Genomic DNA, 15087 nt, shown 5'->3' on the forward strand with positions numbered 1-15087 from the left:
AAACAAATCTAGATGAAGGCATTGAAATTTTTGTGTGTGTGTGTGCCTTCTAAAATGGGTGTGGCCACACCACACAAGGATCTGTGGGCAAGGATGTTCAGTGCAGTATTGTTTATAAAGTAAAGCAGGGCAAAATGAAACCCAAGCCTGGGAACACCTAAAAGAGACAAAACATTTAAATAACTTATGGTACATCCTTATCATAAATCCTATGAGGCTGTTAAAAGGAGGCTGAGGTTTATAAACTAATATGGAAAGAAGTCCACTATATATTAAGTAAAAAAAAGGCAACTTGCAGAAGAGTATACACACTATGAGTCTATTTGTGTTAAACATATGTATATATATACACTGCAAAATGTACTTTTATAAGTACATTTTAAAAAAAAACTAGTTAGTAAAGTAAACTGCCTGAGGTCTAAAAAAATAAATAAATAAAAGTCATTAAAATAAAATGGAATTTAACATTTAAATATGAGTTTACCTTTATAAATTATGGGCCATTTTTGTACAGTAGATAAGTTTTCTGGAGTTTTTGAAACATCTTTTATTATTTTGAATTTTATTTTATTTATTTTTTTGTACAGCAGCAGGTTCTTATTAGTTATCCATTTTATTCATAATAGTGTATACATGTCAATCCCAATCTCCCAATTCATCACACCACCACCATCCCCACCCCCCCCGCCACTTTCCCCCCTTGGTGTCCATACGTTTGTTCTCTACATCTGTGTCTCAATTTCTGCCCTGCAAATCGGTTCATCTGTACCATTTTTCTAGGTTCCACATATATGCGTTAATATACTATATTTGTTTTTCTCTTTCTGACTTACTTCACTCTGTATGAGTCTCTAGACCCATCCACGTCTTTACAAATGACCCAATTTCATTCCTTTTTTATGGCTGAGTAAGGCATGGAAATTTGAATTTGACACCATGCATGCTGGTGTGGGCTAAGTCTGTGAAATTATGTCCCCTGTGGTGTGTGGTTGTGGATGTGTCTTTTCAGTTGTTGTTGTTGTTTTTAATTCTTTTATTTTTAAGCCTGGCTTCCTAGGGGTCACCCCTGTGTCTGCATAGCTTCGTGGTAGCCAATGATTAGACAGCCTTTGCGGTCAGTCACCTTGATTAAGACTTTCATCCTCGGCCAAATGGATATTTGTATGTATTGGATAGCACGTTCAAATTTCAGGTCTTTTTGAGTCTTCTTCAAAAAGCCTTTTTCAGCTTCTGGAGTCTTCTTTTGCTGAATATTTTTACGCCTCCTCTGCATATGCTCACAGCCTCATGGTTTTTAGGCTGTAGCGTGGGTTCTCTTGGGTTTCCGTTGTGTATGCGCACAGCTTCAGCCAAGCAGATGCGTGCTGCAGCCGTGACCATCACCTCAAACCAGCAGAGGCTCTGGCCCCTGTGCTCACATACCACCAAGTCTGTCATTTCACCATCGCATCACTTCTCACCCCAGATTAAATGAGCTCCTTCAACCGTGTAAGTTTGCCGCCAGTCCTCACGGCCTGCCATACTCTGGAAGAACCTTCCTGCCATGGAGCTGGGCGATGGGAGGTGGGGGAAGAGTGGGGGCAGCCAAAGGAAAGAGCGACATGGTGTTCCCGCAGTTCTGCAGTTTCTCAAGCACGTCTCACATAGTTGTAAGCCTTTGGTCGTTTCCCCAACACTGAACTTGCTGTCTGGTTCATCTAGTTCAGTTTTATAGTCGCTTTTCAAGGAGAAGGTGTGTTGAACTCCTTATTCGACAATAGCCAGAACGCCTTGCTAGCATTCACTTTTAAATTATGGAAAGCATGTGCATTATTATGTTTTAATTTAAAGTTTGGCTTTATTTAGGACTCCCAAATAGTTCCAAGCCACGTCAGCTCATTGTGGCTTGAGTGCCGTTACCCTGACAGGTGGAAAGTGAGCCCGGAAACAGGAAGGCTCGCTGTGACCACTTTCCTTAGACTCCTTTCAAAGTGACATGGCAGTTACACCACCCCAGGGTCTCTAAGATTTCCAGCAGTTGAATAAGCTGGGAAGTGAAGCCTCCCAACCACTATATCTTTATGTATTTGTTTTACCACAAACTTAACCTGAACGACATGACATTTATGAGGTTGAGGTGTGGGACTCAAAACTTTTCTTAAGATTCTCAGGCATTCATTCTTCTGTACCAGATTTGTTCTGGGCTATAATCCAGGCAGACGTTCTCGAAGAAAAAAGTGCCCTTTTAAAAAACTTTTTATTGGGGTATAGTTGATTTACAATGTTGTGTTAGTTTCAGGTGTACAGCAAAGTGAATCAGTTATACATATGCATATACCCACTCTTTTTTTAGATTCTTTTCCCATATAGGTCATTACAGAGTACTGAGTAGAGTTCCCTGTGCTACACAGTAGGTCCTTACTAGTTATCTATTTTATATACAGTAGTGTGTGTATGTCCATCCCAGTCTCCCAATTCATCCCTCTCCCCCCACCCCTCCACTTTCTCTCCGGTGAAATTGCCCTTTTTGAAGTGTATTATCTGATAAGAGTAAAGCAACAGTGAGGCTGGCTGCTTTTGCAGGAGTAGGTAACATTCTAACCTGTTCCCTTGGTCTCCTCACCACTCTCTTTAGTTCCCTTCCCTGATTATGAGAGGAATGCGTAATTGTTATAAAAAATGTGTGAAAAGAACAAAAATGAAAGATAACGCTCCTTCAAACTATTCAGCAACATTAGTATTGACAGTTTAGTTTGTTTCCTTCTACTTTTGTGTAATTTACATAATTCTTGGCCGTACTGTCTGTGTTATTTATACCCTGTTTTAAAAATTATAAAGTCACTTTAAGTTTATTGTAGAAATTTTGGAATATCCAGAAATGTACATAAGTCACCTGGTCATTTATTTCTAGTCTTACTGATTTGTACAAGTATATCAAGTTTTTAAAATTTTTATCAAATGTGATCTTACACTATATTTCTCATTACATATTTGCCTTTACTTTATAGCATATGCATTTCCCATGTTGTTATATACTGTATAAACACAGTTTTTAAGTGGATGGAAGATATTTCATGGAAATATAATAATTACTTAACTTTTCTTCTACTCTCAGACATTAGATTTTTCTTCTCATTTTTAGAGGGAAAGTCTTCATAATGGAAAAAGGTGTTATTTCCTCAGGGAGATATCCTAAGGATATCATCCCAGAGTGGAATGACTGGGTCACATTCAAGAATAACAGAAGGCTCACGCAACATTGACCCAGAGTGGTTGTAACCATGGTCGCTGGCAACAGCGCACAATGGTGACCATCTGCCTTGCCCGTACGTTGGAATCCCTCACTGCTCTCTCACTCACTGAATACAGCTGTTTTTCAAAATACGTAGATTAAATTATTAATACCCAAAGATTCTTGCACTTGAAAAACAGGTAAGCTTTTCAGCAAAGAAGCAGAAGAGGAGGAGCAGTGCATAATAGTTCTTGGTCCATATGAATATTTTTAGAACATACGTGAAATCCATTTTGACAGATCAGTGCTTGCGATAGGTCCTATTTGAAAGGTTTCCCTCCTACAAGATATAAAGTAAAACTATTTTACAGTTTTGTTAACTTGAATCTCTTGTGGCTTAAACATATGTATCCCTCATTTAAAATTTTATGCTCGTAGATTATAATTTTAAAGAAATCGTTTGTTACTGTAATCGAATGCAGTACTTTTTCTCCTTCCCCTTCCCTACCATCTAGGATCTGAAAATGAAGCTGAAGAAAAGCAGGACAGTGAAAAACCACTTTTAGAACTATGAGTAAGACTTTTATTAAAGTAAGTCTTTGAAAATGAAACTGTAATAATGAAGTGGTTAAATACGGAGCCTTTCTTTGAGTAGATTCAAAGTAAAATTCAAAGAATATGTGTGTGATTATACGTTATATTTCTCCCAAGTACATGAATTTGTCAGGCACATTTTATAACGTAAAATCTCTTAACCTTTTCTAGGTATAAATTTGCGAAGGATGAGAAATACCTCAGAGTCCCAAATTTCTAAATAAGGATGACTTAGTTCCTTTTTGTTTATGTAGCCAGAATGTCTCCGTGTCAGACTTTGTTTAATTACAAACCCTAACTTCTGAGGGCGGCGAGGGCAGCAGTCCTGGGAGGCTGGTACGGTCATTGTCTCCACTTACACGGAGGCGGGTGAGACTGAGGGTGAGTGATTGGTCCAAGGTCGCACAGCTGGCAGGGGCAGAGCCGGGACTCAGGCGTTCCGTGTGGTACCAGGATCCGTTCTGGTCCCGCACCGGATGGACGTCTCTGGAGGGTTCTGGAGCTTCTGAGATGACACATGTGGTCCAGTCACAGCAGTCGGGCCCGATGTACCTCCAGGTCAGGGCACGTTGTTCAGTCCCTTCAAATCATCAAAGGAAACATTTCAACCTCAGAAATGCGAGCAAATAAACATACAGTCGATTGTAGAAGCAGCAACCCTGCTTAATTATTTAACCACAGAAGGGAAAAGAGAGTAGGTCTTAAAAGTTCCCATCACAAGAAAAAAAAAATAATCTGTAACTATGTATAGTGAGGGATGTCAACTAGACTTACTGCGGTGATCGTTTCACAATGTAGACAAATATAGAATCATTAGGTGGTATAACTTAAGCTAATAAAATGTTATATGTCAATTACATCTCAACTTAAAAAAATAATGAAATAAAATTTAGAATTTTATTTAAAAAAAATAAAAGGCATCCAGAGGCAGCCAGAGTCGCAGCAAACGGAGGCCCTGCCCTGCATCAGTGGTACCCAACACGCTCCGGCCCCTTTTTCTACAACAGTGTTCAGACATAGGACAAAAATATGGGCATGTGAATAAGGATGTCCTTTTCTAAAATGCTTTAAAATAAATTCTTGGGTGGCCTCACCCATGGTCTTTCAAGTGTCTGTAACACAGCCTATCTTTAGTATGTAGACTTTGTTGTAAACGCATAAAGCAAAATGTAGCATTTTGCCTTTTTACACTACATCTCAAATATTTCTGTGTTCTCTCTTTTTCTAAGTGTGAAAAACCTTCACTGAACGTCACCAGAGGGAAAAAAGGACTGAAACTGGGGGTCTCCCTATTGAGGGTTGAAATGGTGACATCCACTGCTGACGTTACTGAATGGCTAATAAAGAATTTATTGATTGTAATACCTCACAGACATGGTACCATCTCCACATACATTTAATCACCTGCCTGTGGCTGGTAAGATAATGTCATGATCCATCCTGTATCCAGTGAGACTTGAGTCTGATCTGTCAATGAATAGTTGCAGAAAGTCTTGTGCTGTGTTCCTGATCAAAAGACTTCTTAATATATTGGAATAACACTTTTTTTAGTATGCAAAATATCTTTTTATTTTGACTTGCAGAATGGAATTTTTTTGTTTCATGTCTCGGATTTCTTTTGTCTTTCTTTTTTAACTCCCTACATTTCCCTTGTGTTTTTTTAACTCATGCACATGCACTATTTGTACAATTTTAAAAGGTAATAAAATCCAACATATCAAAATGATCAGTTTTATTTTTCCTGTTTTGCATTATGTATTTGGCCTAAAGTGTTGGAATTACAAAAGGGGAACATGAGGGATTGTGAATACATATAAAAAGTCACCAGAAATGGAATCGTTCTCTCAGAAGTATGATCTAAAATAGTCTAAATACTCTTCTTTGAACCCACTCTGTGAAATCATTTTCCCTTGTGTTTAGCTAGTTTGAATTAAAATGAGCTCAATTATATTGTGAGCTATTTTTGTTAAACAGGAATATTCAATGCAATGCTTCCTGGGAAGGCAGCATGTCTATCAGTTTTCTTTCATTATTCATTGTGTCATTCAAGAAATGCTCAACTGTGTATGATGGAAATGGTGCTGGTTTGGATGGAAACTGACCATTTATGCACATCAAATCAACTCCATCCGTGCTTGGTCTAAGAATGGGCCACAGGACCGAAGTGCAACTGGAGGCTCCCTGGGAGGCTGGGGCCTAACCAGGGGGAGCTTCTTCCATGGAGAAAGGGGGAGGGAGAGCTCCAGGGCCTGGCTTTGGACTAAAGCCTCAAGAATTCAGTGGTGTCATCACAACGAGAACATCCTGTCTCGGGAGTGGACCCCCATCTACACCATGACCACTGATGTGGCCTGTGTGCCTTTAACCTGAGAAGGAGCTCTCCCCAACACACTGGGATGGACCAGTAGGATGTGGCCAGTCTTCCTAGGTGGGCAAGGCCCCCCCAGATGTTGGCTCTCAGAGCAGAGACCAAGGAGGATGAAGGATGTGACTTGAATGTGCTGTAAGGTCAGACTGTGAGAGCTAAAGCATTGATCTCAGCTGTAGAGCCGTGCTTCCCTCTGGGACTGGACGGATGGAATCCAGGGCTCAGACCCCTGCTGGGCGGGGTGGAGGTGGGACACCTGCTCTTCATGCTTGCGTTGCTGAGCAGCCCTCGGCTCGTTCACCCATCACACTGTTATCTGATGTCAGTGCTTCTATTAAGCCTTGCTCAGGATGACTCTGAAGTCATTTTGTCCCATTAGGGGGACTTATGTGACTCAGTATATGACACTCAATTGCATGGGTGAGATCAGGGCCTCCGTATCTCTGTTCTTGTGAGGGAAAAAGCACATCACATCTGTCCATACAGCTGGGTTTAGGGGAATCGGGTCTTATGTCACCCTGTCTACACTGAGAAGATGAAACCAAGAAGTACCAGCCTCAGTAAATCACAGATCATGGAAGAGCATGGGTGGTTGGTGGAATGTCAGGGATTATCTTAGTGCTGCAAGGAGTCCTGTCTGCTCTTTCCTCCAGAACAGGGTCCTGAGCGTGGATGGAGGTGCAGCATCTGAATATTCTGGGCATAAGTTTCCCAACTCACATAGGAGCTAATTGGAGGAACTGCATACAGAAATAATGGGGAACGCCAAGCCACAGCCTAGAGTATGTTTGATAGCAATTACGTGCCTGTGTAGAGGGATGTTTTCTTTCCATTAGCTGTGACCCTTTGAAAGTGAGCAAAGTTGGTTGTGGTTTAACTGTTCTTATTTCCTTGTGACACCCCATCTACCCCTTGCACAGTCCCAACCAGCAGGGGCCGGTTTGACTTTGAGCATTTTCCACGAATCAACCACATTCGACAGAGCACGCAAACAAAAGAAGCCTGAGAAAATGAAACACCACCAGCCATACCAGCGCCTTCCTGCCACTCACGCTGTTACCCTCACCACCACCGCCCTCCCGTCTCCGCACCTCCCAGGCCAGGGCAGCCCAGGGCAAGTTGGGAAAGGAAGTTGCTGAGAAGTTGGAAACCACAGGAGGCACTGCCCAGCAGGGCCCTGGCGGTGAAATCAGCTGCACAAAACTTTCAGAGATTTGCAATTTTTCCATCTTGCCTTTCTATGCTTTCCCAATGTAGAAATAGTTTCCAATCTCCAAGAGGAGGGCCAGGTACTTGGGCTAAAGAGATCTGCTCAAATATCTAATTTGGATAGTCTCCACCAAGGAGACTATCTAAATTAGATTTCATCTTTCTTGTATCTGGTTGCTCTTATTTTGTTTCCAAATGGGAACCTCTATTTGGTTTTCAAAAGAACTAGTTTCACAGAAGCTGAAGTGAATTGTAAACACAGAAACAAACAAAAAAAACAGCTTCCCAATTTTAAAGGAGACAATGTTTTAATTCTAATACATAAAAAGGATTTTTACTTTAAAAGGATTAGAGAAAATAGAAAAATATACAATCACTTATTTTTTCACCCACCTACCATGCAGTGAACATTTTGTTTTGTGTGTGCCTGTAGAAATACACAGACACACATATAAATGAGCATCATACTTGTTACTATTACCACTCAATAGAAAAAAGTGATCAAAGGACATGAACAAATATTGCACAGGAAAGGAAATACGAATAGACTTTATATAAAGAGATGCTTATCCTCACAGAAAGAGAAAAACAAATTAAAACCACAGTGAGATAGATGAGATACTGTTTTTCACCTGTCAGATCAGCAGAATCCTGACCTTTGACAGCACTCTCCCAGCATTCACCTACATTGTGGTACAGATGCAGGATGGTGCTGTGTCCATCATAGGCAAGTTGGCCATAGCTGTCAAAATGACCAATATGCACGGTCAAAACGACATAAAACACTATTATAATTTCAGCATCTTTTGTAATAGCAAAAGAGTGGAAATAAGCCAATGACATATCACGGGGGAACTGATTTTTGTAAAGTATTGTAATTCACCAGTGAAATATCACACAACTGTCCATGTGTCCCCAGAGACTGACATGAAAAGAGCTCTAGGTTGTATAAGTGAGAAGAGAGGTGCAGAATAATGTATATTGTTTACTACCTTTGTGTATGAAGCAGGAAATTAGAATATACATGCATGTACATATATGTTTCATTTATTTTGTATGTTCATTCGAATTTGCTAAATAAAAACTGGAAGTATGCAGAGGAAACAGAAGTGTGACCTGTAAGAGGTAGGGACGTAGATATAGTGGTTGGAGCAAGGTTTCTTAATGCAATTTCTAGAGTGTTTTGATTGATTTGGAACCAGGCCATGGTATAATCTAACAATTTTACTGGCGTTTGCTAGGCATATTAGTTTTTCAACAACACTTCCTGACTAATTCTCCATTTCTTTAAATAACGTACATTTTTTTGGAAGACGCATAGAAGTCTGTCATATGATGTCCTTTAGTTTATTTCTGTAGTTTCTAATTGGCATTTGGGTTACTTTGGGCTGTAAGTGGCGCTACATTGGATGGACATCTGGGCACATAAATCCCAGTACATACATTTTGTTTCCTTAGGAAATTGATGCGTGGATGGTAAGATCACTTTCCAGGTGAAGCACGTTGTACACTTGTGTAATGGGCTCTGTGACGACTCCTCGCTGCCTGAGATCTGAGCTGGCGGCACTGGGGCTGTTTCAGTCGCTTGCTGCCTCAACCCGGCTGCACATTAGAATTACTGAAGGAGCCTTTTTAAAGTCTGATGCCTGGGCTGTTATGAAGTCTGGGCCTCAAGTGATTCTTCCTTTTCTCCCTCCCTCCCTCCCTCCCCTCCCTCTCTCCCTCCCCCCCGCCTCCTCCTTCCCTCCCTCCCTTCCTTCCATTTATTTTGAGTTATAATTAACATTCCATGGGTTCCCAAGAAGACAGCAACTGTTATAATGGATAAAGCAGTAGGGCTTAAGTTATGCAGACCTGGCCCAAGCGAACTATGGCACTGCTCCGTGTTAACTTGGGGTATGTTTCTTAGTTTCTCTGGGGCCTGGTGTTCTCATCAGTGAAATGAGTGTCATACCTGATCTGTGTTTTAGTGAGAGCATCAGGCATGAAGCAAGCAAACTGCCCAGCAGAATTCCTGGTGCTCACTAAGTGGTAGGTACTTGCTATTATTCAAAGAAAACAAAAGAAAGCAAACATAACAAAAAGTAGCCTAAGAGACCATGACAGAGACCGTGCACTTACCCAGACTAGTTTTCATGGCTAACAGAAATGTTGAATTTCTAGCTTTTTGGCTGAATTATACCAGCTTGGTGAAGTATTTCTAGTTATCTCTTTTTACTCAGAATTTCTAATTGACAATTATATGTGACTTTGAATAAATAAAGTGGGAAATCCTGTATTACTTAATCATGACCTGCTAGATTAACAGGAAGCCTTCAAAAAATGAAGTCTATGAGGGAAAGAATTCCGAAACAGTAAAGAGAATTCATAATGGGAAAAACTTTGAGAATTGCTGCCTTGAAGTTTCCCTTTTGTATACTTGAGAAGTGTATGAAGTACTCTAGTTCTATAAAAACAACTGACACATGAGAGTTTTTTTTTTTTTGTTTGTTTGTTTTTTTTTTTTATGAGAGTTTTAATGTGGCATTGTATCCATCTTTGCCTAACTTTTCCATTTCACACCTGCAGATGCAGCCTGCTGTTGTGGTATATATTTTATCCAACCAAGTGTCATGGACTTTCGTCACAGAGGCTCTATCAGTGGTTGGCAAGTCAGTGTATAAAAGTCTTCCTGGCATGAAAAATTTGGGGGCAGGTTGGCTTCTGACCCTTTAATTGCACGCACAGCCTAGGAGCAAGGAGAGGAAACGTAGACAAGGAAGGAAATTTTCCAGTTTTAACTGAAAATAAGTGTAACCTGTTTCTATAATAGCAGCAACTAATGTAGAAGGTAAGAGCAGAGCTCCAGGCTCTGCTTGGGTTCAAATCCAAGTAACCAGGCTGCTTGGGTTCAAATCCCAGGTCTGTTTCTTATTAGCTGTTTCACTCTAGAGACCCTCCTTAACCCTCTCTGCCTCAGTTTCTCCATCTATAGAACAGAGATAATTGCACGTGTCTTGTGAGAGTTAAATAAGTTAACAGGCACTTAGACCAGTACTAGAAAGCCTTTGCTATTATTACTTCATTGGGTTATTAATCATTGAATTTGTAAATTGCCATAGAAATCTGAAATGACTTAATTTGAACACTTTCTTCTAAAGATGGGTAAACTCAGGCAACGTGACGTGGTCAAGGAGAAATGACACAGACGTTTCTGTGTTAAAATGTTATAACAGACCAGGAAGTGGAGGCTCTAACGATGGGATGTGAGGTAGAACCTCTGGTCCAGGGTTCCTCCCCCAGTACCACATTGCAGCCACGCTGTAGTGGAAAAGGACTGGACCAAAAGGATGTATGTCTTCCTCCCACCTCAGAAATGCTCCTGGACATATAAGAGGCTTCCAGAGGGAGATTCTGAGGACCTCAGGGCCCCTTGAGTCTAGGGGAGGAGCTGTGGTGTCAGGATGCACAGAACACCATCCAGTGTCCTGCTCTGCCTGAGAATCTCAGTCCAATTCATCACACCCCCCGAAAAGGGCAGTTACAAATCTAGACACACTCACAGAGTAAGGCAGGATTTCCATGATGTGGACAACAAAGGGAGCAGCTATGGTGATTCCAGAGTATGTACATGAGGAGAAGACAGGTGCACCCACAAGTCCTTTAGAAAATTCTCACCAACTCCTTGAAGGATGTCTTTAGTCAAGAAGCAGTGCATGTTGCATTTTGTTGTGGCTTGTTCTGTTTTTATTTTTCCCAGTAGAAAGTGAGTCAAGGAAAAGCCATAAGATCCTAGGAAACAAAATATGAGCTCTGAGTTCAGAGAGCCCTGGCTGTAAATGACTGTTACTTACAAAATAGTGACCATGAGCAGAATACTTAATCTCTCCAATCTGTAAACTGTGGCTATAACTGTACCCTCCCCCAAGGGCTCTTAGACGATGAATGGGATTCCTGGGGAATTGTTAAAACTGAGTCCCTGATCCATCCACACCCACCCTGTCTGCAGGGAAATGAGATTAGAGATGATCCTCGGTGTGTCTGGGTGTGTATGTGTGGAATCTACTATTTTTACAGTAGAGCTACTGACAGTAGATGCTAATGTTGTCGAGGATGTGCATGGACCAAACATTATTAACTCATCTAATCCTCACCCTCCAGGAGACAGGGTGCTGTAACTTCATTACACACATGAGGAAATGACGGCACAGGGAGTTCAGATCGCTGCCTGAGATCACACAGAAATGTACTAATAAAGACCCAGGGCTCTGGCACTTGAATTCATCAACCAGGTCAGAAGAAAAATTCTTCCTCCAACTCCAGTCAATACTTCTTAGTAAAAGAATGTAGGATGGGGGCTTCCCTGGTGGCGCAGTGGTTGAGAGTCTGCCTGCTAATGCAGGGAACACGGGTTCGAGCCCTGGTCTGGGAAGATCCCACATGCCGCGGAGCAGCTAGGCCCGTGAGCCACAATAACTGAGCCTGCGCGTCTGGAGCTTGTGCTCCGCAACAAGAGAGGCCGCGATAGTGAGAGGCCTGCGCACCGTGATGAAGAGTGGCCCCCACTTGCTGCAACTAGAGAAAGCCCTCGCACAGAAACGAAGACCCAACACAGCCAAAAATAAATAAATAAATAAATTAAAAAAAAAAAAAAAAAAGAATGTAGGATGGCTTTGTAGTTATTATTTTCAAAGCAATTAATTGTATGGCTCTACATTAAGAATTTCATTACACTTTACATCTGTACTTGTAAGAGTTGCCAGATTTCTCTTGGCAAACCAGCAACCACATTAGCACTTAACCTTTTCTTAAAGGAAAGGAAATGTACTTAGAAGTGACTCGGATTCCAAAACGTTAGTTAGAATCAGCAGGGAGTTGAATTTGTATGTGCTCTTTATGTGACAACCTACTGCTGAATTGCTGAAGAGTTGAATCAGCTTGCTACCCATTGGTAGCTTTTAGAAGTTTCTCTCTTTAGGGCTTTTCCACCGTGAATCTCTAGAGAAAGCCCCTGTGCTGTTGCCCCAGTGGTCATTGTGACAAGAGAAAGCCCCTCAGAAGCATCAGGAGGCATAAAACAAGAAAGTTGTGCATGGTGTGAGGTAAGGATACGATTTCATTTTGTTTTCCTTATGGATAACCAGTTGCCTCAGCAGCATTCAGTGAATAATTGATCCTTTTCCCACTGATTTCCTCCATTGCCATCCCTGTTTTGTATAGGACTTTATATGAATTGATCTCCATTCTCTTCACTTTTTTCTCCCTGTTTATCCTTGTACCATACCACTCTGTCTAAATTATGTAGTTCTATAATAAATCTTGATACACTGAAGGGCCATTCACCACCCCACCCATACTCACCTTATTTATATTCTTCAGGAGTCTCTTGGCTATTTTTGGCCCCTCTATCTTCCATATAAAATTTAGAAACAGCTTGTAAAATTCCACAAAATATGTTTTTGTGTTTTCATTGGACATGTACAGGATCTGCAGATAATTTTGGAGAGATCTGACATCTTAAAAACATTAAATATGCCCTTCCCAAAACATGGTATTTCTTTACTTATTTCATTCTTCTTTAATGTCTTTCACTAAAATTTTATAATTTTCTTCAAAAGGTTCCACATTAAATTTAGACTTAATTCTAGATGTTGTAGATAGGTGAAAGACTTAGGTAGATAGAGAGATGATAGATACATAGATACATAGATACCTAGATAGATGCTAGTTAGATAAATATAAAGAATTACTATGATAAGTCACCTTTTTGAATTTCATTTTCTATTTTCTGCAAATATGTGTAAATGCAAATTACTTTTATATATCAATTTGATACCCAACATCTTTGTTAGGTTCTTATTAATTCTAATCATTTCCTATTGTTTATTTTGGATTTTCTTGTAAACAATCGTATGATCTATGGATAGTGAATAGTGATAGATTTGGTTCTTCCTTTCCAACTTTTATGTCATTTATTTACTTTTCTTCTGTTATAATACTTGCCCAGCTGATTTTGCTTAGTATTTGCCTAGTAGATCTTTTTCCACCCAAATGCCTTTACATTTTGATTGTGTCATATACAAGCAATATATTGTTGGATTCTGTTTTTTATATAATCTATTATTTTTGAAATGCTTACTGAGTTATTTGGATTCATTACTACTAGGTTATTTTGTGATTTATGTTTTCTCTTTCCTCTCTTGTTTTCTTACCTTTTTTATTATTAATTTTCCCAATTCTATTTTTTTCCTCTCTTACTTTTTCTCTTTAGTGGTTACCCTAAAGAGCTTCAATAAGGGAATTTAACTCAACACAATGTAAAGTTAAATCAATATAAAAGCAAAGCCTTAGAACAGATCATTTCTCTCTTGATTATAATTGAGATATTATTTTCCTTTATATAGTAATTGTTTATTTAGATTAACATGCATGCCATATTTTTGGCTTATAATTTCTTGCATCTCAGGTGCTTCCATTTGAGATCACTTTTTCTTTCTTTTTTTTTTTTGGAAATACTTACCTTAGAAATTCCTTAATCTGTAAGTTAATATATTTTCCTTTGTCCTGGAGAGGTAGGCTTAGAGGATAATGAACTTTAAGTTGACAGTAGTTCTCTCACAGAAAGTTGAAGCTACTGTTTAATTATCTTCTGTTTTATATTGCTGCTGTCAAGAGGTCAGGTTTTAATCTTATTTTTGCCATTTGTAAGCAATTTCTCTTTTTTCTCTGGCTGCTTTTAAAATAATGTTTTTGTCTTTGGTCCTACAGTTTTACAGCAACTTGGCTAAGTATATCTTGCTTTTTATTTATCCTGTTTGAGATTGATTAGACTTCCTGAAACTGAGGATTCATGCCATACAACAATTCTGGAAAATACTTAGCCATTATCTCTTTAAATATTGTCTTTCCTCCATTCTTCGTGTTCTTTTCTTCCAGAAGTCCATTTGTAAGTATGTCAGATATTTTCTTTCTTTACTCCTTTTTTCTAATCATATAGATATACATATTTATATATTTTCTATATGTTATATGTGAGAGATATATATATATATCTCTGTGTGTGCATGTAATTTATTCATTTTTAGATTCTAGCTTATAAATTTTTTCTATAATGCATGACTTGTTTAACAATTAAGTTTCCATTTTACTGTATTTTTCAATTGAGTTTAGTTGAAAATTTTGCCCGATCATTTTGATAGTCTCTTGCTCTTGTTCTTATTCTTTAATTATATTTATAACAGCCTCTCTTATTTATTTTAAAAAAAAAAAAGACCCAGGGTTCGAACTCAGGCCCTCTGGTCAGAGTCTCTGTGCTTCACCCTGCACCCGATGCCCCTCTGGTGTCGGTGCAGTTCTCATGGGGTTAATGTGAGGATCAGGAGTCAGTGCCTGCGAGACACTAGTACAGATCTGAGCACACACAGTGCAGGTCACGCTGGCTATTACACTGTCATCACAGGAACGTCCCAAACCAGTGAGTCTGAATCTGATGACCTTTGAAAGAGAAGGAACCCGGGCACCTTCGTTTGGCGGTGGGTCCCACTGGAGCCAGTGCCCCAAAGAAAGCACCATAACCAGCATCTCAGGGAAAGACTCAGAAATGCGGTGTGACCATGATTACAACCAGCGCTGGATTTGATAGCTCGGTTGTCATGCTGTTTCTTACCTTGGTTAGATTTCATGAAATTAAAATACACAGACAAAAGTGGACTTTTGATTTCTTTTT

At 39.7% G+C, this 15087-nt stretch overlaps 1 protein-coding gene and 1 long non-coding RNA gene across 4 annotated transcripts in view; both read left to right on the forward strand.

Moving 5' to 3' along the window:
* STARD3NL (STARD3 N-terminal like) overlaps window positions 1-5529 on the forward strand; it is a 47517-nt gene extending 41988 nt beyond the window's left edge. Inside the window, exons 8-9 of one of the 3 annotated variants that reach the window (XM_036863957.1) lie at window positions 3727-3802; window positions 5035-5529. In XM_036863957.1, the coding sequence (XP_036719852.1) occupies window positions 3727-3785 (59 nt within the window). In that variant the 3' untranslated portion in view covers window positions 3786-3802; window positions 5035-5529. The remainder of the gene's footprint in view (window positions 1-3726; window positions 3803-5034) is intronic. The other 2 variants (XM_036863959.1, XM_036863958.1) reach the window with 2 other exon arrangements.
* A 6751-nt stretch (window positions 5530-12280) lies between these two features.
* Window positions 12281-15021, forward strand: LOC118901034. Its single transcript, XR_005021278.1, has 3 exons — window positions 12281-12463; window positions 14130-14307; window positions 14821-15021. It is a non-coding gene; the product is annotated as an uncharacterized LOC118901034 (long non-coding RNA).
* Window positions 15022-15087: the final 66 nt, after the last annotated feature.

This window comes from Balaenoptera musculus, chromosome 9, assembly GCF_009873245.2.
Source record: "Balaenoptera musculus isolate JJ_BM4_2016_0621 chromosome 9, mBalMus1.pri.v3, whole genome shotgun sequence".
Taxonomy (NCBI): Eukaryota; Metazoa; Chordata; class Mammalia; order Artiodactyla; family Balaenopteridae; genus Balaenoptera; species Balaenoptera musculus.